Source organism: Tursiops truncatus, chromosome 3 (genome assembly GCF_011762595.2).
Source record: "Tursiops truncatus isolate mTurTru1 chromosome 3, mTurTru1.mat.Y, whole genome shotgun sequence".
Taxonomy (NCBI): Eukaryota; Metazoa; Chordata; class Mammalia; order Artiodactyla; family Delphinidae; genus Tursiops; species Tursiops truncatus.
In genome coordinates this window covers 30,847,777-30,874,310 of record NC_047036.1, presented here as the reverse complement: position 1 = coordinate 30,874,310, position 26,534 = coordinate 30,847,777, and the positions used below count along the sequence as shown (strand labels likewise).

At 47.4% G+C, this 26,534-nt stretch overlaps 1 protein-coding gene and 1 long non-coding RNA gene across 4 annotated transcripts in view; both read left to right on the top strand.

Annotated features, from left to right (window-relative positions):
• The window catches only part of GDNF (glial cell derived neurotrophic factor), a 28,841-nt gene extending 15,009 nt beyond the window's left edge, over positions 1-13,832 (top strand). For all 3 annotated transcript variants that reach the window (XM_019929243.3, XM_019929244.3, XM_073802067.1), the window contains one exon: positions 10,752-13,832. In XM_019929243.3, the coding sequence (XP_019784802.1) occupies positions 10,752-11,236 (485 nt within the window). In that variant the 3' untranslated portion in view covers positions 11,237-13,832. The remainder of the gene's footprint in view (positions 1-10,751) is intronic.
• A 717-nt stretch (positions 13,833-14,549) lies between these two features.
• Positions 14,550-17,323, top strand: LOC141278178 (uncharacterized). Its single transcript, XR_012330520.1, has 3 exons — positions 14,550-14,714; positions 14,869-14,892; positions 17,188-17,323. It is a non-coding gene; the product is annotated as an uncharacterized lncRNA (long non-coding RNA).
• The last annotated feature ends 9,211 nt before the right edge of the window (positions 17,324-26,534 follow it).

Here is a 26,534-nt window from a genome sequence, read left to right as displayed (position 1 = left end):
TCTGACCACAGGAATCCATCAGGCAGGCTCAAATGATAAAGAATACTTTTCTTTCACCCCCTTTATTCTCCTTTCAGCTTCTTCATCCCTCCTCTTCTTGCCCAGGTCCCTCAGGCCCTTCGAGTTCCTTCTACCCACTTTTCAGGTGGGCCCACTGGGAAGGGCCCAGGGAAGTTGAATGCAGGACCCCGTGGAACCATTGGGGCCTCTCAGGCTGCAGGCAGGGCTTTGTGGGAAGGAAGAAGCCAGGTTCTGTTGCTTTCCAGGTTCCTTTGGGGTTTCCCCTCAAAAAACCACCTGCCTCTGAGAACACCTCAAGGGATTATTTTCCCAAGGGGCGCTTTGTATGCGTCATTGTATTGGGTAACTTTCTCTCCCTCCCCTGTTAAGTGTTTTATAAGGGCAGTAGCTGGGCTCCTGGTGTGCACTCGAGCGTGAGGTGTTTACAGCTGGCTGGGGTCTGCTTTTAGCTCGCACCAGGTGTTCATGGATTAGCTAACAAATGGACACCCTATTGAGTGTTTTCCTGACTTAAAAGCAGAAGAATGGACCTCTTCCCCTCAGGGGAGCCATTCTGTATTACCATAAAATTATTAACATCACTATAATAGAAGTATGGACCACATAGGTGGAAATCAGAGCAGGGCAATTAGAAGCTGAGTAACAAAATGAATGTAGTCCAGCTTTCCTAAGTAGATTTTTGGCTATTTGTATTTATAGAGTAATTTCCATTACAGTGATGACAAGTTTTCTCAGTTAAATTGTAGGATAAGTAGTCAAGACATGGTATAGCTAATAAGTGTGCGCGATGTTAGTCAAAGTAGGTGGAGGTGGTCACTAAAATGGCATTCTGGTGGGCAAATGGCCTTTAAAAGTACACCCAAGGCTTCTTTTTCTGTATTGTGAACTGGTTGGTCTTTTCTTCTGTCTTGAGAGGATCCAGAAATGCTTTTTTAAAACAACAAAACACTGTTTTTACAACGCAAATACTTTTCAAATAAACCCATGTCATGTTTTATTGCCGGCAAACCACTGGTCATGGAGAGAATGCCCTGGTAGCTCTGGCAGTGGTCACAGTGACTTAGTAAATTGCCTCAGCTGGTGATTGTTCACGGGAGAACAGATGCTATGGACCCCTCTTGAAGTTAACCCAAGTCCACGCTGACCAGGATGGTCTATGTAATGCTGGATGAATACTCTGTCCAAAATAGGAAAGTAAGGGTGGTCGTCACATGACGCGAGATGCCTCAGCATTCCAGTACTTAGGGACCCATGGGTGCCTTATTTTAATTAGTTCAAATAAGTGGCAAAGTCAACACTTTTAAATAGTAGCAGATGGCAGAACTTTGAAGTTTTCAGAGAACTGCAACACGCTCCTGAACTAACACCACACGTTTCAGAGGTCGCTGAAGGTCAAATAAAAAACAAGCGTCAAGAGCCCCCAAGGCAAGCTGTGGGGCTCTGACAGTGCATTAGGTGGCAGTTGCCGTGGATGATTCTAGCCTTAGAGTCCTAAGACCAAGCAGCAAAACCAGAAATAAATAAAATAGAGATTTTGAGAAAATGGCAGTGTTGCCATTTGGGTGAGGGAGACTGCAGGATTATAGCATGTTGGTGTCCGTGTCCTCTCAGAGGTCACTGTCTCCTTCTCTGCCTTTACAGATGGAGACTGGGGTGTAAGGATACCTCCCACTAGAACCTGGGTGCTTTGAGACACAAGTATAGGGCCCTTTCTACACACCTCTTCACCTCTCCTAAATAAGACGTAGGAAGATGACTTGATGAGTTGAGAGGCACTTGGTTATTTCAGGTGTAACCAAGACGTTGAACCAAGAGGCAAACGGAAAAGGTTGAGAACTGCTAGAACCTAAAATACCTCTTATGGGGTCTCCTGGGGCCCCTGATGTTGGCAGTTAGCAGAATGCTGCTGGGGCATCAGCAGAGGCAGTCCTCTCCCTGATGGGGGTGACACCAAGACTTAGACTGTCCACATCTTAGGGCATTAGCACTGGGGGAAGGCCCCCGAGAGGGGCTCGCCGACCTCAGAAGGGTTCAGTGACTAGTCCAAGGTCACAGGCTGGGCAGGGACTGACCCCGGACTGGAATCCCAGGCTCTGTCCTCTCCAGCTCTGCAGTGAGACTTTATCGCTTGGTGCCAGCGCGAGTTTGAGGAGCTTCCGGAGACGGGGCCTCTCTGTCTGAATCTGCCACCGCCCGTGGCTGCCGGTTTTCCGGTTTTAACTGGGAAATTGCCAGTTCTGCCTTAGGGTGATACGCCAGACCCAGGATGTGGGAGAGCTGCCCCTGAACGGCATGCTTTTCCCTTTCTGGAGACGATTTACTGTATTCTGTGGTCCACGGCAGCCTAACTTTAGAATCTACTCAGTGTGCCTCAGTTCACGCTGAACTTTCCAGTAGAAAGTGTATTTCTCACTTCCTGTCCTGAATGTGGTAAATGCGCGCAGGTGAAATCAGCACATCTTCCAGAGTAAGTTACCACACGCCCGACACTAGGCAGGCTGCACCGTAGAGGCATTTTTACTTAAGAACAGATAGGCAGCTTGGAGCCCTAGAGCAAGTCTGAGCTTTGAAACCAAAACCAGCTGAGTCTACATTGATGAGCCACGTGGCCTTGAGCAGATAGATATTTACCTTCTCTGAGCCTCAGTTTCCTGATCTGTAAAGTACAGATAACTAGGCGACCCCGACTTTAGCCTTGCAGGGATGTTGTCAGGGTTAAAACTCATGCTGGGTGGCATCCATCCCACCTTTGCACTGGTCATACTAAGTGCGTCAAGGAAGCTGTCATTTCAAATAGAGGATGATGCATATTCTTGGTAACGTGGGGAATTTTAAAGGTAAGACTCCATCATGTAGTTCTCATAATACTGCAGTATTAGTGAAAGAAAATCATGTTTGTACATTACTGAAAAGTAAAAACAGCATTCTAAAGAATGACATCAGTTGGGAATTTTCTTGAGAGGTTACATAAATCTTAGGCTGATCTTTTCATGTAAACATGCACGTGTATATGTGTATATACACATATATGTTTGTATATATGTGTGTGTGTGTATACACACACACACAACTTCTCTTTTTTATATATTTGGTCTACAGAGCAATTTGTACTTTACCTGGGGTACAGGTAGGCAACGAATATCAGATTAAATGTCCTCCCCCCCGGGGGGGTGGGTTCCACGTGCCTCCTTTTGCAGACAGCCTTTCAGGAGAGGCTCTGCGGGCACAGCATCTCTGGGCTCACACCCAGGGTCTAGCCCACCTCAGAACTGGGCACCACCTGGAGTGAGGGCACCCAGGTGCTGATTGAAGATGTGCCTCTCGCCTGTGTGGCCTTGACCTAGGCAGTAGGTCACCCCTGCGGACCTCAGCGTATTAACCCTTGCCCTTCCAGTACACAGAAGCTGGATGCTTTCCGCTGGAGTACAGAGGTGGGTCCTCCCCAGAGCGAGAAACACCTGGGCCTCCTCTCCAGAGCCTCTGCATCCTTGAGGCTAGTTCTGGCTCCTGTAGGAGAGGCCCACTGTGCGTGCTAGGGTCCAGCCCTTTCCTTGCTGGGGCCCACCCCACTCCGGGTAAGGGGTCACCTCCTCACTGCTTTCTACACAACCTTGTGCTGCCTCCCTCATGGGCCCACAGGTCAAAGACAGGCTGAAAACTGGCTTAGACACCCAGCCAGGCCGGGTGAGGAGGGGGACAACCCAATACGAGTATAAAATGACCCTTTGATTAAAATACAATTAACCTGAAAATATATATATATATAATTAACCTGTACTCTTTGGAAGAGAAATCTGACATTTAAAAGAATACTTTGTCTGCTAAATGCCAGCTTCGCCAAGATAATGTTTTGAATTATGTGCTTCTTGGTTCAGCTATTACAAGGAGTACTCCGAGGTCTCACCATTGTTGCTATAAAAACTCAATTAACTCTACCAGAGAGTCAATATCCCAGGCCTTTGTTCCTGAGATAATGTTACTGTTTTCCCATAATTGAGGGGGGCAAAGTCTCTGCAGTGAATGGTTTGGTTTGTTCCCAGAGTCTGGCCCTGTACAAGGTTTCATTTGTTTAAATAACATTGTTTATACAAAGGACACATCAAAGTTAAAGTATTTTAAATAGAATAATGCCCAAATATTTAGTTGCACCCTGAAGGATGACTTAAATGCATTTGAGCGTTTTAAGTTTTCGAAAACTTTAGCTTCTAGATGTCCATGTTTTCCCAGATCTAGCCTCCAAGTGGGTCTGGGAAATGGGCAAGTGTTTGACTTACTTTTTAAAAACGATGCTCCTCTTTTGTGCTTGGCAAGTATTTTACTATCAAAGTTCATACTAATGAGGGCCATTTGTGTAGCTGACATACTGCCAAGCCCTTTATAGGATAAAGAAAGTGATATGCCATTAAGTCTTAATTTGGGGAACTAATCCAAACCCAGCCCCTTTGCTGCCCCTGGCTCAGTGAATTCCAGGAACATGGAGGCAGCTGGGGACTTCTTGGTCCCCCGGGGAGTTTCCTTGCCTGAGCCAGGTGTGAGGCCTCTGCAGAGACCCTAAAGATTGGCTCAGTGGGGGCATGGCTCACAATGCCCCCGCCAAATGCCTAGTGTTGATAACTTGTGGTCTCTTTAGAAATGAACTCAGTCAGCAGCAAAAGGCCTGGGATTAGGAATTCAGTTGGAAGAGATAGGCCAATTTGCTCTGTGGTTTGGAAAATATAATGTTGCCCTTTTCTAGTTTCCAAAATTCATATCCATGTAAAACTTTCAGCATAAATATGTATTTTTTCCTCTATTGTTCAAGAAGGAGAAGAAAGGGGGCAGGGGGGAATCCCTTCAGTTCAGTAAGAATCACCTATGTCCTGAACCTGAGCCTTAAATAAACATTTCCACCTTAACGACAATGTATGAGGGAGATGTCCCATCAAAAGCAGTCCTCATTACCTACACTCTTTCTTTTTCTTTTTCTTTTTTTTATTTTTGGCTGTATTGGGTCTTCGTTGCTGCGCGGGGGCTTTCTCTAGTACGTGAGTTGGGGCTACTCTTCTTTGCGGTGCACGGGCTTCTCATTGTGGTGCCTTTGCTTTGTTGCAGAGCACGGGCTCTAGGCGCACGGGCTTCAGTAGTTGTAGCATGCAGGCTCAGTAGTTGTGGCGCATGGGCTTAGTTGCTCCGCGGCATGTGGGATCTTCTCGGACCAGGGCTCAAACCCGTGTCCCCTGCATTGGCAGGCGGATTCTTAACCACTGTGCTACCAGGGAAGCCCCTACGCTATTTGGTTTAACACATCAAACACAGATTGACTGCTTCCCAGGTGCCTGGAAGCCTTTTAATTCAGGCCTAATGATCCATTCACCACCTCACCCAAAAGCATAAGTGGTTGGTGCATTCACACTGCTACACGCATCACCCCAAAAAGGCCAAGCAGAAATTAAAATAAAGGAACTAAACGTTCTCATAACAAAGGATAAGTATGTCCCAAACGTTATTGAGGACTGCTGATACTAAAAATTTATTTGCTAGTTATCTGAAATTCAAATTTAACTAGGTATTCTGTATTTTATCTGGCAAGCAAAGCCAGTGGACAGAGTCATGTGGTCAAAATGTCTTAAAAAGGAGGGACAACATTTTTCCAGAACTTTGAAAGTGTCAGGCAATAAATAAGAACATTATAAATGCTGATTCAAATCATCATTATAACCCTAGTAATATAAAATTATGTAATTTATCATGTTATATAAATTAATGAGTCTCTAAACCAGTGTAAGTTGAACTTTTGTAAGTCAAATGTTTTCCCATTCGTTTATGTTAAAATTTTAGTAATATTTCATCCTCATTTCTGATTAATCCTCAGTTGATTCTCAATCAGTTTTAACTTCCATGTTCCCAGTTTCTTAAGTTAATGATCTATTCAGGAGTTCTTGAAAAGAGCCAGGGACCCCATCATGTGGATCCTTTTGTAAAACAGTCTCTTTAGAAATTTGAAGACTTTTTTTTTCTGTACTTTGACTAATCACCCCTAAGATACCAGGTTTAGAAGTTCAGACTTCTATTCAAGCATGGGTTTTTGAAACTGAGCACACCTAATTTCCTCTTTTATAGCTTATTATTGAAAAAAAGTCACAAATAGCATAAGCAACTCATTTTTCGAAATAAGTAGTTCATGTCTTTTTTTTTTTACATCTTTATTGGCGTATAATTGCTTTACAATGGTGTGCTAGTTTCTGCTTTATAACAAAGTGAATTAGTTATACATATACATATGTTCCCATATCTCCTCCCTCTTGCGTCTCCCTCCCTCCCACCCTCCCTATCCCACCCCTCTAGGTGGTCACAAAGCACCGAGCTGATCTCCCTGTGCTATGCGGCTGCTTCCCACTAGCTATCTGTTTTACATTTGGTAGTGTATATATGTCCATGCCACGCTCTCACTTTGTCCCATCTTACCCTTCCCCATCCCTGCGTCCTCAAGTCCATTCTCTATGTCTGCGTCTTTATTCCTGTCCTGCCCCTAGGCTCTTCAGAACCATCTTTTTTTTTTTTAGATTCCATATATATGTGTTAGCCTATGGTAATTGTTTTTCTCTTTCTGACTTACTTCACTCTGTATGACAGACTCTAGGTCCATCCACCTCACTACAAATAACTCAATTTCGTTTCCTTTTATGGCTGAGTAATATTCCATTGTATATATGTGCCATATCTTTATCGATTCAACTTTTTTTTTTAAGAACAGAGAAGGAAAGGAAGGGAGAGAGGGAGGGAGGAAGGATGGAAACTTCCTAAGGAAGTCCAGTAGAAGCGGTTCAGAGGAAACGACAAATTCAGATTCCAATACTCTCCCACTCTTCCAGTCCTTCTTGAGAAAACGTTACTCCCCTGGAGCCAGAACCTTTCTGAATCCTCAGGATGAAGTGGGCTTTGAGAGCTGACACTTTAAAGCTGCCGGAAGCTGGCAAGGGAGTGAGCTTGGTTATTCGCTGCTTATTCGCTTGCAGGAGGGAGATGACTGTGCTGCTCTTCACACTGCGGCTGCCCGCCTGACAGAGGCTGTTTATTTTGGAGGCTTTCATTTCATCATGGTGCGGTTCTCAGCTGAAGCCCAAGTGTCCCCTGGATAAATTAAGGACTCTCTCTTTCTCCCCTCATAAAGTGACCTAACTCGTTCAGAAATCATTGTGGGCCTCCAGGGACCAGATCCTGTTGTAGGCACCTGGGCTCCACTGGTGAGCAAGCCACGCAAAGGTCCCTGCCTCGTGGAGGTGACATTTGCTCAGAGAAGACAGACAACAAGTAGTCAACACAAGGAAAGTTAGACAGTGTGTTGGAAGGTAGTGAGTATTATGCTGGGGAGGGAAGAGGGCAGGAGGGTCTGGCTTTGGGCTCGGGAGGGATTGCATTTGAAACAGGGAGGTCAAGGTGGGGCTTGGTGGTGGTGACATTTGAGCAGACTTGAAGGGGATGTGGGCATGAGCCACTGGGTACTCTGCAGGAATGGTGTTTCAGGCAGAGAGGGAACAGCCGGCGCAAAGGCCCTGCGTCCCTGTTTGTGTTCTGATCTGTGTGGTTCTCAACCACGGTGATCTTGCCCCCAGGGGACGTTTGGCAATATCTGAAGACACTTCAGTTCGTCACTGTTGGGATGGGGCTGGGGGACACTACTGGCGTCTCCTGGGTAGAGGCCAGGGATGCAACTACACATCCTTAAATGCTCCCACAACAAAGAATGTTCCAGCCCAAAATGTCAGTAGTACTGAAGTTGTGAAACCTTGTGTTTGAGGAACAGTGAGAAGGCCAGAGAAGCTGGAGGGGGAGGCAGTAAGGAAGAAGGAAGTTGCATACGAGGTCAGTGGTAACAGAGGCTGGGACGCAGTGGGTGGCCAGGTCAGGGAGGGCCTTGGGCCAGTGTCGACTTTGGCTTTTATGCCAAGGGAAATGGGGAGCCATTGGAGGGCTTGGAGCAGAGGAGGGACATGAGCTGCGTTAACAGTTTTAAGAGTGTTGCTCTTAAAACTGCAACAGACTGAAGGAGGGTGGAATGCAGGGGCTGGAATGCAGGGGCTCGGGGGCAAGAGGCGATGGGGCACAGACCAGTGGAAGCAGCTTTGAGAATTCTGTGCACAGGACCATCCAGTGCCAAATTTTAGGTTTTAGCTTTAGGGCAACAAGGTGATCTGGAAATTCCACACCATCCCCACTCTTTTCACTACTATATGTCATATGTTTTGCACACACACATACACACAGATGAGAGGGAGAGAGAGAAACAGAAATAGATGTGGTTACGTTGCCTTAGCTGGGTTATGTTTTACACAACAGGATACCTGGTATCTGTTTTAACAATTTGTTCATGACAAAACAATTTGACGTGGGTTAGGCCCAGTGTAATCCTTCTCTGCTTTAACGTGGGCTTGGCAAAAAAAAATTCCCTCTTGCTAACAACTCTTTTGTGGCATATTGTCCTAAGCCACATATAACCCTAAACATACTAAATTACCTGAAAATGGGATGGAGAGCATAAAAGGTTGAGTACCTAATAAATGGGCATTTGAATTGCTTTCCTCTTTTAAAAATGTATTCAGTTGTTCAAAGTTACTCTTCTCTTACTTGATCAGCCAAAGCAAATGCTTGAAACACAGCAGAAAACGCCATGAGACTGCAAATTCACACGTTTGTCCAAAGGTCTCAAACATCGTAGAAGCATCGCCTCAATCATTCCTCCATGTGATCTCCCTAAAATGCACATCTCTTGTCCTCTTTGCACCCAGAGCCAGTGGGAGTCATGTGACAGCCCGCAGCAGAGGCTGGACACCCCCCTCCCACCGTCTGCCCACAAACAGCGCCTCAGTCCATGTACTGCTATGATACATTTACATGTCATCTTCCATGTCCTGGCTATTGTAAATAGAGCTGCAATGAACATTGTGGTACATGACTCTTTTTGAATTATGGTTTTCTCAGGGTATATGCCCAGTAGTGGGATTGCTGGGGCGTATGGTAGTTCTATTTTTAGTTTTTTAAGGAACTTCCAAGTGTCCATCAACAGATGAATTGGTAAAGAAGATGTGGCACATATATACAATGGAACATTACTCAGCCATAAAAAGAAATGAAATTGAGTTATTTGTAGTGAGGTGGATGGACCTAGAGTCTGTCATACGGAGTGAAGTGAGTCAGAAAGAGAAAAACAAGTACCGTATGCTAACACATATATATGGAATCTAAAAAAAAAAGAGATGGTTCTGAAGAACCTAGGGGCAGGACAGGAATAAAGACGCAGACATAGAGAATGGACTTGAGGACACGGGGAGGGGGAAGGGTAAGCTGGGACGAAGTGAGAGTGGCATGGACATATATACACTACCAAATGTAAAACAGATAGCTAGTGGGATTCAGGCGCATAGCACAGGGAGATCAGCTCGGTGCTTTGTGTCCACCTAGAGGGGTGGGATAGGGAGGGTGGGAGGGAGGGAGACGCAAGAGGGAGGAGATATGGGGATATATGTATATGTATAGCTGATTTGCTTTGTTGTAGAGCAGAAGCTGACACACCATTGTGGAGCAATGGTACTCCAATAAAGATGTTAAAAAAAAAAAAAGAAAGAAAATACATTAACTTTAAATACTCAAAAAAAAAAGAAATATAAGGTTAAATAAAATATACGAAAAATTTTTTTTAAAATGTCATCTTGGGCTTCCCTGGTGGCACAGTGGTTGAGAGTCTGCCTGCCGATGCAGGGGACATGGGTTCGTGACCCGGTCCGGGAAGATCCCACATGCCGCGGAGCGGCTGGGCCCGTGAGCCATGGTCGCTGAGCCTGCGTGTCCGGAGCCTGTGCTCCACAACGGGAGAGGCCACAACAGTGAGAGGCCCGCGTACCGCAAAAAAAAAAATAATGTCATCTTACAGTGTGACCATATATTTTTAAAGTCATGCTAATCCAAAGAAGTGGTAAATTAGTCTCTGTGTTAGTGAAAAGTAGGCTTAATGTTTTTTAAGGAAGCTCTAAAATACAGTTGAGCTCAAGAGCTTTTCATGTGATCTGTCAGAATGGTTCTCATCCCACTCAGCTGAGCAGAGGTGCTAAGTCGGGGTGGATTTCAGGAAAGAGCACTCCTCGGTATTCCAGGTGAAAGCAGCAGTGTCTTCCAAGCCCAATCCAAGGTTAATCCTTTTTTCACCCTCTAAGACAGGGTTTCTCAACGTATGCTCCATGGACCACCCCCATCAGAATTTCTCCAGGGCTCGTTAGAAGTACAGATTCCTCGGCCCCTCCCCACGCTTCCCTTAAGGGTCGGGCTAGGACTCTGCATTTCCGTGAGCATCCCAGCACAGTCCCATCCACACTCACATTTGAGAACCACAACTGTAGGTTACGTTATTAGAACAAGAAGAAGGGGCCTCCGTCAGCATCTGCACGTTCAATACGGACGCGTTACAAAATGGCAGATGATTCCACTTCTAAGGATCTGTTTTCAGCAAGGAAGTGTGTCACGCCCCGTGTCAGTCTCCTCTTCCGAGTGGATGAACTTCCTTCCGCGGAGTCTTGGAGGGTACCTTTCGGCCTGTGTCCTCAGGGTCGGGGCGGACGGGGTGACAGCGGTCCCTGAGCTGGCAGTCTCACCCCGAGGCCGAGCTTGGCCGCCTTTAGGAGACACTGGGGTCTTGGAGCCTCCTCGAAGTGGTCGTTGCTGTTGTCTCACGTGACCGTTTCTGTTTTCTTGTTGCACAGCAAATATGCCAGAGGATTTTCCTGATCAGTTTGATGATGTCATGGATTTCATACAAGCCACCATTAGAAGACTGAAAAGGTCACCCGATAAACAAATGGCCGTGCTTCCTCGCAGAGAGCGGCACCGGCAGGCTGCAGCCGCCAGCCCGGAGAGTTCCCGAGGGAAAGGCCGGCGGGGCCAGAGGGGCCGAAATCGGGGGTGCGTCTTAACTGCCGTGCATCTGAATGTCACTGACTTGGGTTTGGGCTACGAAACCAAGGAGGAACTCATTTTCAGGTACTGCAGCGGCTCATGCGATGCAGCCGAGACAATGTATGACAAAATATTAAAAAACTTGTCCAAAAATAGAAGGCTGGTGAGTGACAAAGTCGGGCAGGCGTGTTGCAGACCCCTCGCCTTCGATGACGACCTGTCCTTTTTAGACGATAACCTGGTTTACCATATTCTGAGAAAGCATTCCGCCAAACGCTGTGGATGTATCTGACTCCCGCTCCAGAGACCGCTGTGTATTGCATTCCTGCCACAAAGTGCAAAGAAAGGGACCAAGGTTCCCAGAAAATGTTTGCCCGGAGTGGAAGATAAGGACCAAGGAGTCGAGGAGGAGGCAGGCAGCCGTTGTGGGAGCCTGGCAGAGGGAGATCCAGCGACAGAAAACTGGGCGGGAGAGAGAGGAAACAGCTGTCTGCATTCTCCCAGATGGCGGCCAGCGTCACCAGAAGCTCAGGGCTGGTGTCCCTGCTTGGGTGTTGCCATCGTTTCATCCGATACAGTCCACCGTCGCCGGTCACGGGTACAGTTGCGGATGCACTTGAAACCAAACCAGCGTATCTCCTGTGGTTTGTTTTCACATGTCTGGAGACACCAGGGAAATGGTCCTCCTGGTGTCATTCCCTGTCATTACGTTTTACTGCTGAAAGCAAGAAAGGTTTATTTTTCTGTCACTCAGTGGAGACATACACCGGCAAGGAGGAGAAAAAAAAGCAAAGACACACACGAGAGGTAGTAACCTTTGCTTTTGAAGGTTCAGGCCTGAGGTTTACTCCAGCCAGCGTTTTGGGGAACAGTGGGTGATTGATTTCAAGCATGGTGTGTGAGGTGGGAAGAGGTTGGCTAGGAACCAGAAAGGCTGTCCTCATGACTAAAACCAAACCTGAAGGTATTTCCTTTCTGTCCTTGGAAACAGGAAACCAGTTGTGGTTTTCAGCAGCATTCTTGCAGGAGAGCGTTCGGGGAAGGCCCCCAGCTGCACTGGGGCGGGGAGGCCGCCGGGCTCTCGGTTTACAGAGAGACAGATGTTACATACACCCCAGCTCCGTTATGCGTGGTCACCAGTGACCAGAGAAGCTACTCGATGCAATGCATCTGTTTCAGATACAGAAGTATAGAGAAAATATTTATTGAGATTTAAGTTATTGTTATTTATTACCGTTCACTAATGAGTTTCTCTTTTTTCCCTTATTTATTAAAGTTTCTTTTCAAAGGTGCCAAAGTATATGTGCTCGCAAAATGCAAAAGAAGGTGACAAAGGAAATTTTAATTGGGAACAAGGGTCCATGCTTTTCAAAGTATTAAAAAGTTTTTCGCTAGGCAAAAAATCACTTACTTTACCTTTTTTAAGAAGAGCTCTCGTGTGATTTCCCCCAGATCTCAGCGTCTTACCTGTTGTTTTCATATTTTAGAGAAGAAACGTGTCAGAAGGAACATTTCTGACCGGCTCCCTTTTCGGGGAGCAGGACACAGAGACCGGGGCACTCGGCTTCATTTCTTCACGGTTCTGTCTCCCAGCAGATAGGCTGTGTGCTCCATTCCCTGTTGTATTTAAGCTCTCACTCCCCTCCACGTGTATCTGTCTATCATGTGCATAACCATATATATCAAAGGTTAAAGTCCCCTTAGTAGGTAGTCCTGGATTCAATGCAGACCTCGAAGTAACAATCCTGTCAGGTAGCCAGGGTTCTGCCCTGATTGTGGAGACTCTTCCTCTATCCTTCCATCCACCACCTGCCTGAGAAACATGCTTGGCCCCAGTGCAGCCAAGGAGTGCCCTAGGCCTCCCGGAAGTGGGGTCAGCCAGTTGCCAAAAAAGCCACCAGTTGCTGCCCCTCCCTCGGAAGAAGGTGCCCCGGAAGGGTGGGCAAGCAAGACGGGCCCGGGCCAGCCTCAGCACACATGCCCTGCCACCTGGATGCTGAAAGCCTTGGACGGGGTGGAGGTGGAGGGTGAGAACAACCCTCTCCTAAGCGCCCCAGATCATGGATTCGTCTGGCAGCTGACCCATGCTCCATGCACTGAGCCCTACCGTAGAGCTTGTTACACATCTCATAAAAGGGATTTTTATCAGATCATCCATCACTATTAGCCCCAAACTATGACAGATTTAGCCGTTAAATAGCCTACTGGCCTCCCTCAAATAATCATGTTCATTTTACAAAGTAACCAAGAAGCAGCAGTTACCAGACATCCCTTCCCCCGCCCCGCCCCCAAAGACCCGAGCTGTCCATCGTTCTGCACCCTCTGTCCTTTCAGTTCCCCGTACACGACTCGGAAATAGAGGAAAAGGGCCTCCCTTCTGTCCTTTCTTGGGGCCCAAGCAGGGACCTTGCTGAGGAGCAGCCTGCTCAAAACAGGGACAGACCCAGCCGACCAGTCATTCACGAAGCACAGTTCGATGCAGCCCCAGGATCCTCTGTCCGATTCAGAGAGTCCTGGCTGACCTGGTGGCTGGTGTCCCCAGGGGTCAGCCCCAGCCCCAGCTCCCCGTGGAGAGTCTCTGCCCACAGGGGCCGTGGGATTCAACGGGTGCTGACAGCTTGTTCCCAGCATCAGCTACACACCATAAGCAGGTTTTAACTGAAGCAAATCGCTCCACCAAATCCACAAAAGGGTAAAGTTTGTGATTTTTCTCTATCATCGCGATTACCATCTGATCCAGTAAGGAGTGCACTTCTTTGGAAGTTTTGACTTCTCTGATCTGTCTCGGTCGTTTGTGTTATACAACCAAAGTTCTCTACAGACTTTATTTTTGTACAATATTATTTTGTAACTTTTTACAAATAAAAACTCATTTCTATTGCTCTCTGTACTTCCGTGCTTCCTCACCGGCCCGGACCATGACTGGCCCAGGCTGGAAGGCCGTGCCCTTCACTACCACTCAGCCCACTGGTTGGTCAGTGGCCTTGTCCATCAACTCCCCACAACCAATCACCACCCAACTGGGGAAGAACTTGCAAAGCTGTTCTTCGTTTATTCATTCAACAAATACTTGGGGCGAGCGACACTGTGCCAGGCACTGTCCAAGGCACCAAGGATCCAGCATTGGCCAAAAAAACAAACAAAACTCTGCTCAACCCTGTGGAGTTGATATTTTATTTGAGGGGGAGACAGACAATTTTCAAAAAAGTAAAAATATGTAGGGATTCAGGTGTCGATAAATGAGTCACCATTTGTAAAGAATACAAACAGGATATCATAATAGTAAATAGCCGGGGCCTGCTCTAACTAGAGGTGACATTGAGGCGGGACTTACGAAATAGATAGGATTGTCCTGGCAAAACCCTGCGGCAGGCAAGCGCTTGGACCGCACCACCACTTTGCACAGCCCTGGGAGACGCCGTTCACGTGGGTTCTCCGCAGCAAAGTAGCAGAATCCCTGGAATTGTGCAAATGGTGGCCTTGGGCTTAGTTGTTGCTGGCAAGAAAAACACACTGAAGAGAGGAAATGCCACGGCCCTGGACTGCGGGGAGAGAGCACGCTTCCTCCTCAGATGACACACACCCCGTGCTGTGTCACAGGCGGCATTGTGACTATTAAAAGGTGGCCTTGTACAGTGTTTCAAACCCAAAATGAAACTCTGACGCTCTTAAGACTCTTCTAAGTGGCCACCAGCCTAGGCTTTCCAGCCGACCACAGTCAGGGAAGTACAGGAAATGCCCTCCCCTTCCGGACACTCACCATCCCCCAGGTAGAGTGGCTGGTACCCACTGTGGGCACTTGGAGTCCTGCTGCCAGGGCAGTGCTGAGGCCAGCTCACCTTCTCTAAGCCAGATTCTGGTCCAAAGCTCGGAGAGGAATGCGAACGCTTGCTTACCTCCACTCCTTTTACCGTCTCTCCAAAGTGTGTTCCCAGGGTGATGGACCAGGTGAGATGCTCATAAAAAGTGGGGTAGTTCTCTGATCAAACAAGTTTGGAAAACATTGAGTTAAACAACGTCTTTTTGAAGTTAGAGAAGTGTAGAACTTATCAGAGCCTTTATTAAACTAATGAACCTTGTGACCGTCCAGGAGGGGCAGAGCGTGCAGACTTCCCCAGATGGATGGGACCATGAAACTGCCCATGATTTTGTTTTCTTTCTCATAACACCTGTTGCCCGTCCCTTGAAACTACCTTGGGCCATGTTGCCCGCTCCTATAAGCACCGGGAGGAGCAGAGCGGGGGACTAGAGATTAATAAGAGTCAGAAACTACTGGGCAGCTCCCCACGTGCGCACGCGCACACACACACACACACACTCACACACACACACGTTATGGACATTTGGGCATTGTGGGTTTCTTGTTCAGCATGATCAACAAGTGGTCAACTTTGGAAATTTCGTTCAACCCAGAAAGGGAGAGTTGAAAGCTGGTAAATTCTTAGCAGCAATAAGAAAAGGAACTCTCGCCGTGCTTACCGCAAATGCTCACGCAGTTCAATTTGTTAGGAACCACCAGTGCTTTGGCTGGTCCATAGTTTTGGGGGGGCGGGTGCCCCCTCACAGTGGTCCTCAGAGGAATGTTTCTCTCTTTGGGCGTCTGACTCTGAGTCCTTGCTGCTGAGGGTGGCTTGAGAGCACGGGACCAGGAGCCCGGACACCAGGCTCTGACGGTCTTGTGGGGCTGTACCCACCGTCATCTCGGACTGGTTTTCTCCTGTCTGTCAGATGCCAAAGTAACAGTTTAAAAGAACTTTTAAAAGAATCGATCCACTCCCAAAGTTAAGATGGAAAATAAGAATTCCCTGAACCTAAGTCTCAAAAACAGAAAGCCCCTCCCCTTCACACACAGGCACCCTCTTGGGCCACAGCTGATTTGCTACCTGACCCCAGCATCACGGGGAGGAGGGAGCCTGAGCCTTCGCACCCTCTACCTTCTCGGAGCACGGTGGCAGGGAGGGACCATAAGTGCCCACCACGGGCCTCGGGCTTTTTTCCATCAGGTTGTGAAGTGTCTGAGCCCCAACTGTCTTCCTGGGACACATCTTTGTTAAAAGGGTGTTACTGCAATCCCACACAGTAGCTAACTTGACTCTTATCTCCCCACACAACTTCCTGAATGAAATCAAAACCAGATCCTGCCAAGTCATCACTGAAAATAAATAGAGAGTTAGGGAAATAAGAGGAAAGCACCCACTTACTCATATGTGACAAGTAATACACTGCCATGTCCTGGCCCCATGGCAGGTGAGGATAATGATGATGGGAGTGCAGACGGGGTGGAGGATGTGCAGTGACGGGTGCGTGGAAAGTGCCAGAATGCCTCCACAAGCAGCAGGTGGGAAGAAAGCCTGAAAAAAAAAAATGAGTCAGGGAAAATTACAGAGTAGGCTTCCCGGATAATTTGAATTTCAGATAAACATGCATAATTTCTTAGTATAATTATGTCTCATGCAATATTTGGGGCATGTGCTATTTGGGACTTAACCCTACTAAAATGATTACTCATTGTTTATCTGAAGTTCAGCGGGGCATCCTGTATTTTAATTTGCTAAATCTGGCAAAAGAAAGCGACGTTCTAGCTGGGACTGGCACGTGAGCAGGAATCTGTCAGGTAGACGGTGCAAAGGGCGCGGGCGGGTTGAGGGACAGGCATTCCAGGTGGAAGAGAAGTGTGACGCAAAAGGATGGAAGGGCAGTGCGTTTTCAGGGTGTAGCAGGCAGGGTGGTGGGCTCGCAGCTTTCTTCCTCATCACACAGGGCACAGCAGACACCATGCCTAGGGGCCACGAAATGTTTCGTGATCCAAAAACTGTTTAACTTTTAGTATTTTTAAAATCTGAAGAAAAAGTGAATGTAACAGTAACGAATATGGAATACCAAAGCAGCCTGGGTTATATTCGCCTTTATATACCAGTGCAGTCATTGGTAATTGTTAACATTCTTTATGGAGAAGGGGCCCACAAAGGCAAAAGGGCCTCCGACCCACAAAAGTCGTGACTCAGCCCTGGCTGGGCTGCCAACAACAACCTGTCCAGGTTCTCTACCTGCAAGTTTTTTCTAGTTTTCCCTTTCTTGTTCAATCATTAAAGCCGACCTTGAACTAAAAAAAAAAAAAAAAAAAAATTATTCTCACCTTTCAGGTTAGATTGTCTTCTTAAGATATTTACTTCCTGTTTAGGAAAACATAAACCTAAGGATAGCCATTAACAGTCCAAGACTCATTCGCTCTTCTTGAAAAAGGACATGAATCAGGTGACCTGGATCAGATGTAGTTGAGGGGATGATGACGGAGGGAAGAACAGGCAGACAGAAGGATGGATGGAGAGAAAGGCAGAGAGAAGACTTCAGGCCCCAGGAGGTCAGAGAACCAGCAGAGGTGGGCATGACACACAAGATGAGGTTTTCAAACATGTAGAATAGATTCTTTTAACTTGGGAAATTCTTTCAAGTGGGACATGTAGGGGATTTTAACACACTTCCTGTACGTGCCTGGGCCTCATTCATCCAATTAATTATTGAGTATCTATCTCCTACCAGAGGAGGATATAAGGATATAAAGATAAAGCCCTTGAGGGGCTCCCAGATTAGAGGGATAGAAATAAGAGTATGAAAATACGAAGTGATAAGGGCAGTGATGAAGAGTCGCAGTGTGTTATGGGAGCTTGGAGGGACAATAAACCCAGCTGAGGCTGTGGGGTGAGGAAAGGTATCAGGGATGGCTTCTTGGAGGTGGTCTGCCTGACAGACTATTAAAGGAGAGAAGGAATTTCCCAGACTAGAGTTAAAAGGCGAAAGATTTATACAATCTGAAGAGAAACCAGAGTATAGGAATTTCCCCGACTGGAGTTGAGGACATTTCGGGCAGCAGGGACTCGAGGGCTAAGACTAGAGGCGGCCTGGTTTGTCGGTAGCTGGAGAAGGTGGAGATGGGGCAAGGCCAGAGCTTTGGAGAGCAGGACGGGTGAGCGTCATTGGGCAAGGGAGGGAAGGGAGCAGAGAGGCTGGGGGTGGTGAGAAGTGTGGGCTCCAACTCTGCATCCACCCTGGAGACAGGATCACTTATAATCTTTGCACCTGACCTCTCCCTTTCAGACCCTCTGTCCCCCACCCCCAGGCCCCTCTGGAGTCCCATCCTTGTCCACACTGCTTTCCTTCTCCCACAGAAAGCCTCCCCTGGGGATGTTCCCTTTCCCCAGGGGACTCCATAGGACTGAAGAGGCTCCCAGACTAGCATTTCCCAAACTGTCTAGGTGAACACTAGGGAAGCATCCATGGAGGCAAGAGTTCCTTGATTTTAAAAATTGGGGAAATGCCGCATAGTCTGATTCCATCTCAGGAAGAAACAGTACATGTTACCTATCAAACAAGGCCCTGAGAAGACCTGCAGAGGAAAACACGTTTCATGTTGTTTAACTCAGCATCTCTCAATCTTATTTGACCAAGGAGCATCTGTTGACATCTAATGTAAGTGTTTTGCTGGACACAACTTGGGAAATGCTATTTTAGAACCAAAGGAATGGACATCTAATGGAAGAACTGCAGACACTGGTAGTAAGTTATTGCTGGCCAAGGGGATCTTTCCACCCCACCACTGGTATACAGGCACCCTTGGCCTGGAGGACCTGAGAAATAACCGTCACGTTTTCTTACATGCATTACTGGTCCAGTGAGCAGCCAAATTCAGCCGTGTTCTCGTTTCTCCCAGAGCTTGAACAGAAGTAACCAACCCTCCTTCCCTGTCCTCACTCTCCACCCAGCTGGCCAACCCTGCCATAGTTCACAACTGCTGAGCTGGAAGACACTCCAAGGGGTTCTAATCCATGCTACACACACAGAAGAATCAGCTCTCACGGTCTTCATTTGTGTTGTTCACCAGATAAAGACAGATCCCTTCCATTCCTGGCTACGTGGTGAGATTACACAGCTCGGTTCTCTTGTGCTTGACGGAGGCCAGTGACCGACCAAAGAGCATGAGCAGAAGTGACATGGGCTTCTCCTGAGCCAACATTTAATTGCCATTGTGAGACTCAAGAATCTCTTTCTTGGGCTTCCCTGGTGGCGCAGTGGTTGAGAATCTGCCTGCCAATGCAGGGGACACGGGTTCGAGCCCTGGTCTGGGAGGATTCCACATGCCACGGAGCAACTAAGCCCATGCGCCACAACTACTGAGCCTGCGTGTCTGGAGCTTGTGCTCCACAACAAGAGAGGCCGCAACAGTGAGAGGCCCGCGCACCGCGATGAACAGTGGCCCCCACTCGCCTCAACTAGAGAAAGCCCTCGCACAGAAACGAAGAGCCCACACAGCCAAAATAAATAAAGAAATAAATAAATTAATTATTTTTTAAAAAAGAATCTCTTTCTTTTTCTATAGTATGGCCACCAGAACTGTTCAAGAAGATGGCTGCTCAGTCAACTTGGAGTGCCTCTGATGAACAAGGCCACTCCGCCAACCGCAGCAGACATGGCCTGGTGAATGAGAAGTAGCCCTGTGTCATCTGAGCCACCGAAATGTGGAGGTTATTTGTTACTGCAGCATGCCTTAGCCTATCCTGACAGACACAAGCTTCTGTTGTGATGAGGCACACTATGGGCCACGAAGAGAAAGAGAGCAGTCAGCAGAGGCAGGCAATGGAGCGGGCGGGAAGGCTCAAAGGGAAGGGGGAGTGGTAGGAAATACAATTGGAGAGATAAGCAAGGGTCAAATCACGTAGAGTCCCTGGGGCCGTCCTAGGGATTTAGGATTTTCTTCTGACTCAGGCAGAAAGCCATCAGGAGGTTTTAAGAGGGGAGACAGGATCTGGCTTGTGATGATAAGGGACTGTTCTAGCTGCTTCGTTGAGTTACAGACCATGGAAGCGAGGAGGCCAGCCAGGCTGAGGCAGGAGTCCACACGAGTGATGATGGTGACTTGGACCATCATCCCCCATCGCTTGGGGGTTAGCGATGGCGGTGCAGACGGGGCTCGCTCAAGACTGGGCGGCAAGGAGGCCGGGAGAGCAAGAGGAGTGAAGGTGCAAACAGGATGGCGCCGAGTCTGAGGGCAAAGCAGCGGCCTCTCTAAGAAGGCCGAGCTGTGCACGGCTCAGGTCGGGGAGGGTCGCAGTCTCATGATGGACCTTTTCCGCTCGGAAAGTCACCATGTAAGAAGAGGGACGCTGGTCCCGACATCCTAACTCGGGGTGAGGCAGGAGCCAGAGCCGGGGCAGGGTTCCGAGGGCGCCTGCCAGGCCCCGAGGTCTGGAATGCCATTAAACGTGTGTGCGCCGGGCCGGCTGACTCGCGTTCAGGAGGACTCTGCCTCTGCTCCCTCTGACAGTGTTTAGCATGAAATAAAAAGTTTGGCTTTCAAATGATGCGACGAGGAAGATTCTTGAGCAAACATGGCCAAAGCCTCTCGGCAGAATGTTCTCAGAGGCTGGGATTCCACCCACCTCCAGCCTTCTTTTTCTGTCTGGTCCTTCCCAGCTGTGCACTGAGGTGGAGCCGGCCTGTTGCACAGGCCCCGCCCCGGTCCCCTGCCCCTCCAGCTCTGCTCGCTGTTGCCAAGTTCATCTTCCTCACCTCACTTCTCTCAAGATCCAGCCCTACCTTCCTGCTGCCACTCAGACCCCTCAGACTGCCAATCACAGCCTCCTCAACTTGTTTCCAACAAATCTTTTCTCTAGTTTTTTGTTTTGTTTTGTCTCCCAAGTCCTCCTTTTTAGCATAACCTTTACCCTTCAGTCACTATGGATGACCCCATAGAACCTCAAACTACATATTGAGCTGTTTACACTTTCCATGATTGGACCCTTGCCCAAGCCTTTCCCTCTGCCAGGAATAATGTCCCTCATCTCTTCAGTGCTCCGAATTCCCCCCAGCTGGTATTCATCACTCACTTCACTGTGGTCCTACAGCCAAGCTCTTCATGGGTGGATCAGGCTGACCGCATGGGTCCCTTCACTTGTGGATATTCGTGCACCGACCTTATGTTCTGTGCTAGGTTGAGGGCCCCTTGAGTGCAGGGGCCTCATCTGACTCGTCTTTGAATCCTGAAGAGCCCCAAGCATGTGCCCTCACCAGTAGCAGATGCTCAAAAAGAATGTTTATTTGTCAGGACTTTGAGTTACAAGCAGCAGAAACTCAACTCAAGCTGTCTTAAACAATGAAAGGGAACTGATTGGCTCGTGCAACTGCAAAGTCCTGAGGTGGATCGCTTCAGGAAAAGCTTGATCCAGGTGATCAACTGACATCGTGAGGAATAGGCCCCTCTCACTCTCTCCCACTTCGCTGTCTTCCACTGTGTGGGCCTTAGTCTCAGTCTGTTTATCCCCACGTGGTGGCAAAGAGGTCCAGTGAAAGCTGTAGGCTTTGATCCCACTCTCTTAAATACCCAGTGATTAATGCCACCAAAGATCTTGGAGGAGATTCTGACTGGCCAGCTACAGCCAGATGCCAATTTCTCAGTCAATTACTATGGCCAGAGGGATGGCTAATTCTGTCCCGGCCTAGGGAATGTGCCCACCTATGGTACCACCAGGTGGCCCAGCTCCACTAAACCACATGGACTCAGAACATGGACGGGCAGATTCCGCACAGGAGAGTTGTGTGCTGCGACCTCAGGAAGGGAAGAGAGACACTGAGCAGGCACAGACAGCGGGTGTCCATGACAGAGGCATGTTCTACAGTGGCACGTTCCAGCAAAACAATTTGGAACCTCTTCTTTCAGATTGATTTTGACAACCATCTACTCAAAAAAATTAACATTCCTACCTTGGCTTACTCATTTGGCCAAAACAGCACAAAACAGTTCACACAATAATTCAAACAAAACAGCAGGGACGGGGTTTCCCTGGTGGCGCAGTGGTTGAGAGTCCGCCTGCCGATGCAGGGGACACGGGTTCGTGCCCCGGTCCGGGAAGATCCCACGTGCCGCGGAGCGGCTGGGCCCGTGAGCCATGGCCGCTGAGCCTGCGCGTCCGGAGCCTGTGCTCCGCAACAGGAGAGGCCATGACAGTGAGAGGACTGCTTACCGCAAAAAAAAAAAAAAAAAACAGCAGCAGGGAGTAGGGGACACCAGTCAGGGCATAACTGGGAGAAAAATGAAGATGGGCAATCAACTTTTTTACCAAAAAAAATGGAATATTGGATGGATGGATGGATGGATGAAGGACTGTTTTAATTTATTTGATTGTGCCATCTAGAAGATTAAAACCCTGTTATAAGGGACCCCATTAGAAAGACAATGCAAAGAAGGTCCAATTAATAGAAAACCCTACTGCAGTGATTTAAATAGGGGCTTACTTACCTTACACAACTGAGCGTTTATGAATATATATACACAGTGGATGCCACAGTGATATGTTTTATAGGCAGATCCACTAATGGATGTTAAAAATAGTGGGCATATATTTGAGGAGAAAAGGATATTTGCATAATTTCAAAAAATCTCTCCCAAGATAGCTATTAATTACAAAGAGGAAAATGGTAACTTTACAGTAGAGAAACTGGGCAGAAACCACCTTAAGCAGGTGGTGCAGGCTAAGATCATCAGTAATAAGACATATTGACATCATGTCCCCTGATATAATGATGCACTGGGAAGGGCACAAAATCACCCTTGGGTAATTTTTGCCAAAAATGCAAAACCTCAAACTAGCCTTGAGAAAGCATCAAACTCAAATTGAAGGACATTCTACAAAATAGCTGACCAGCAATATTCAAAAGTGTCGAGAATGGGAAGAGCAAGGAAAGACAGAAGACTTATTCCCAGGTTGGAGGAGACTAAGGAGACAATGACAACTAAGTCAGGGTGGGATCTTGGATTGGATCCTGGAACAGGGAAAGAACATTAGTAGGAAAACTGGAGAAATCTCTTTCAATAGGTTCTGCAGTTTCATTAATAGTACTGCACCAAAGTTAATTTCCTGGTTTTGATCACTGTACACGGCCATGGAAAATGTTAGCGTTAGCGGAAGCTGAGTGAAGGGTATATGCGAGCTCTCCTCTTATTATTTCGACAATTTTTATATCTAAAATTATTTCAAAATTTAAGGTAAAAAAGAAAACTATTGTCTTCTTTCTTAGTAAATGTATAAACCAGTTGCCACCTCAATGCAAAGGTCCATAGGATTTACTGCCCTAATTGTAGGTATAGACAAATTATCTGAGTTTGGAGAAAAGGAGGGAGCAGTGTGGCCTTGATACTTTTGATGTCTCTAGGAAGGGCTTCAAGCAAGTCATGTGGGAACAGCTGTTCCCACAGACCTTGAAAGCATGAGCCAAGGGGTAAAAGGACTTCCATAGGTGACCCCAGCTGAGCAAAGATACAGAAGTGTGAATGAAAAAACATGGTATGTTCTGAAGGCTGCGCAACTCATGCCCAGGCAAAGAAAGGGACAGTGGGCTCTCATATGGTGTAGCATTCCGGAATTTTAGGCTTGAGGTGGAATTGGGGAAGACATGGGGTTGATTGTGGGACATGGAATAATGGGGAAATAAAGGCAGCACCTTAGGAGAAATCAGTTATGGAAGAATAAGTACTGGACAAATTTCTGTACACAAAAATAAGAATGAGGTCTGAAACTAAAAGCCAGAAGCACACATGTGAAGAGAGAGCTTTTAAGGACACCAAGCTGATTTAGATCAAGATATCCTGGAGTGAATATTTACTTGGAGGGGCAATGAGTGATATGGGGTCAGCTAAGAAGTTGTGCTTATCTCAGTCTACGTCAACCAGACCTCCTCCAACTTCAATGTGCATACAAAGCACCCAGGGAGCTTGTTAAAATGCAGATTCTGATTCAGCAGGTCTGGGATGGAACCTGGGATTCTGCATGTTTAACAAGCTCCCAGGTGATACAGGTGCTGCTGGCCCTCAAAGCATGCTCTGGGTAGCAACAATGCAGACCAGGGGAGACGTTTACAGTGGGGAGACACAGTGAAGACGGCAGTTTAACACTATCAATCTGGGATTACGTTCAACGAGGCCAGGCTGACCTTCCTGGCCTTAGTGGGGGGGTAAATAGTCATAAGCAGACAATGCTGAAAGCTGAAAAATTTGTATGAAAAGCCCTATCAGGCAAGTAACACAGGCTCGAAGAGCAGATGGTATCCTGCCCACCCCTCACCAACCCCCCAGGAACGTAGAACCCAGAAGAGAAGCTGCAGTGCATCTGTAACACTGACTATTGCAACCAGTCCACTAAACACAGCCCCGAAACACAGCCTCATGGCGCAGGGCCTCCCAGGAGCAGCAGAGACCCAGCCAAGTGAAGGTTTCCTGATCACAGCCTCACTGCCACCAATGCCTGCGGCCCAGCCTGTTTGCATGGTAAAGTCCAATAAACCAAGCTCTTCCTTGTTATTTTCTGCTTCATCACATACCAAGTCTCTTCATGTTCTTCCATCCCTTCCCAGCTCAAACATACCATTATCCAAGAACAGCCCTTCCAAGCTTCCCACCAAAATGCACCCCCGCATGCAAAAATGCAGATGCTGAAAGAAAAAAGAGATGACCTTTGACCTCTCCTAGGGACTTATTCATTCCTCTTCTGGAGGATGGTTATGAGTTCTACTTCCTGTCCCCCCCAGACAACAAGTTAGGAATGCCATCTGTAACCATCAACTGGGAAGGCATTTTCATTCTCTGAGGGTATCTGGAAGGCAGGCTTATTCCCTAAATAATCAGATGCTATTCTACCGAATGAGCAGAGAGTGAGTGCCTCCTGCCTGAACTGTGTGGCAACCAAGACATCTGCCCTTAAGATGCTCTCAACCTACTAAGAAAGAAGAACAAGGTAAAACTGAGGCAGGTACCAAAGGCTGCAGGAACCCAAAGGAGATAACGTCTAGTGAACTCTGGGAATTGGAGAACTAGGAGATACACCCTGAGTAAGGGGGTCTGTGGTCCCCTCTCACAGCCTCATCTCTGTCCTACAGGACACCATAGCGTCCACCATCTCAACCTGGGCTGGTGGCGCGCTCCCCCTGCTATTAGGTGCAGACTCTACTGAATCCCGCAGACTGACTGTTTCAGCCTCACCTGGCACACTGTCCTGTGCATTCTCCACAGTTGACATCTTTCCTTACAGCTGCCTTATTTCTCTCCAGACTTCTAAATCATAGCCACAGAATCCTCCCAAATCCCTTTGCTCCAAGTCTCACTGTTCATTCGCTACCCTGGCTTCAGGGCTCTCCCCAGAGAGTGGGTCACACACGCTCTTTGTGGTGGCCATAGCACTTTGCCCACCTCCTCCTTCCTTGCCACCCTCTTACCAGTGCTGACAAGAATCTCCCTGTCCCACCATCTTCCCTGGTATTTGCTTGATCCTCTTCTCACGCTACCTGTTGTTTGGGACCACTTCCTCCCTTTTCCATCCAAATTCTAGTAATTCAGGTCTCTGTTAACAGAATCACTTTGGAACAAGCTGTCAGAAGGCTGTTTTCTACAAGCCCCAACTCATCCCTTAGGCATCTGACAGATAATGTTTCAGAGATTCATCTAAGTTGTAACATGTATCAGAACTTCCTTTTCATGGCTGAATAATACTCCTTTGTATTATATACACAATTTGTTTATCCATTCGCCTGTCAGTGGACATTTGGGTTGTTTCTGGGTTTGGGCTATTACAAATAATTCTGCTGTCAACATTTGTGTACAACTTTCTGTGCGCACAAGTTTCTGTGTGGATATGTGTTTTCACTTCTCTTGGGTATATACCTAGGAGTGGAACTACTGGGTCATGTGATGACTGTACGTTTAACTCTGAGAAACCATCAAACTGTTTTCCACGGTGGCTGCACCATTTTTCTCCCCCTTGTTGCCATCATCATTATCATTATCACAGCAGCTAATATTTATTGTGCGCACAATGGGCCAGACTATGTTTAAAACAACATTATGAAGTTGATATTGAAAGAAACCAGAATATGTCACCCCAAAATATGCCTCTTTGATATAAAAATTATCTTGAGCTAAAGGCAATTAAGAAGCAACAAACTCAGAAGTTCCCCTTTTTCTGTCTAAAAGCACAATATAAATTCTCCTTTTACTGGAGACAGATTCTTACCAGACCAGCGATAGCCCCAGAGGAATCTGCAGACAAATCTCACTCCATTAGTTCCCTCCCATTTATTTGCCTTCCCACTGTTTGCCACCCTTGGAAGCCTGTAGCTTCTTTCCTTTGTCCTGTCATTTCTCTCCAGCTTTACTGTTCTTTGTTGAAGATGCTAGATAAGTTGAAATTCTAAGCCACGCTTTGAGTTACTTTTTATTCAGGTTTCTCCCGAGTGATGTGTGCTGCACGCATTAGTAAACTGCTTTTCTCCTGTTAATCTTTTTGTTGAAGAGTCCCAACTGAAAACCTAAGATGAAGAGAGAGAAAGTTTTGCCTTTCCTGCAATATCATCACTGTCTTCATTTCACAGATGAGGAAACCGCGGGCCAGTACTTGCCCAAGGTCACACAGGTCGGATGTGGTGGGCGAGGCCTGCCTCCGAATACTTTGAGCACAGGAAAGAACTGTGTATACAAGGCAGTTGGGGCACAGAGGAAGGAGAGTTCTGGGGTGTCTCCATTAAGGAAGGGGCCCTAAGCTAAGGCTTGA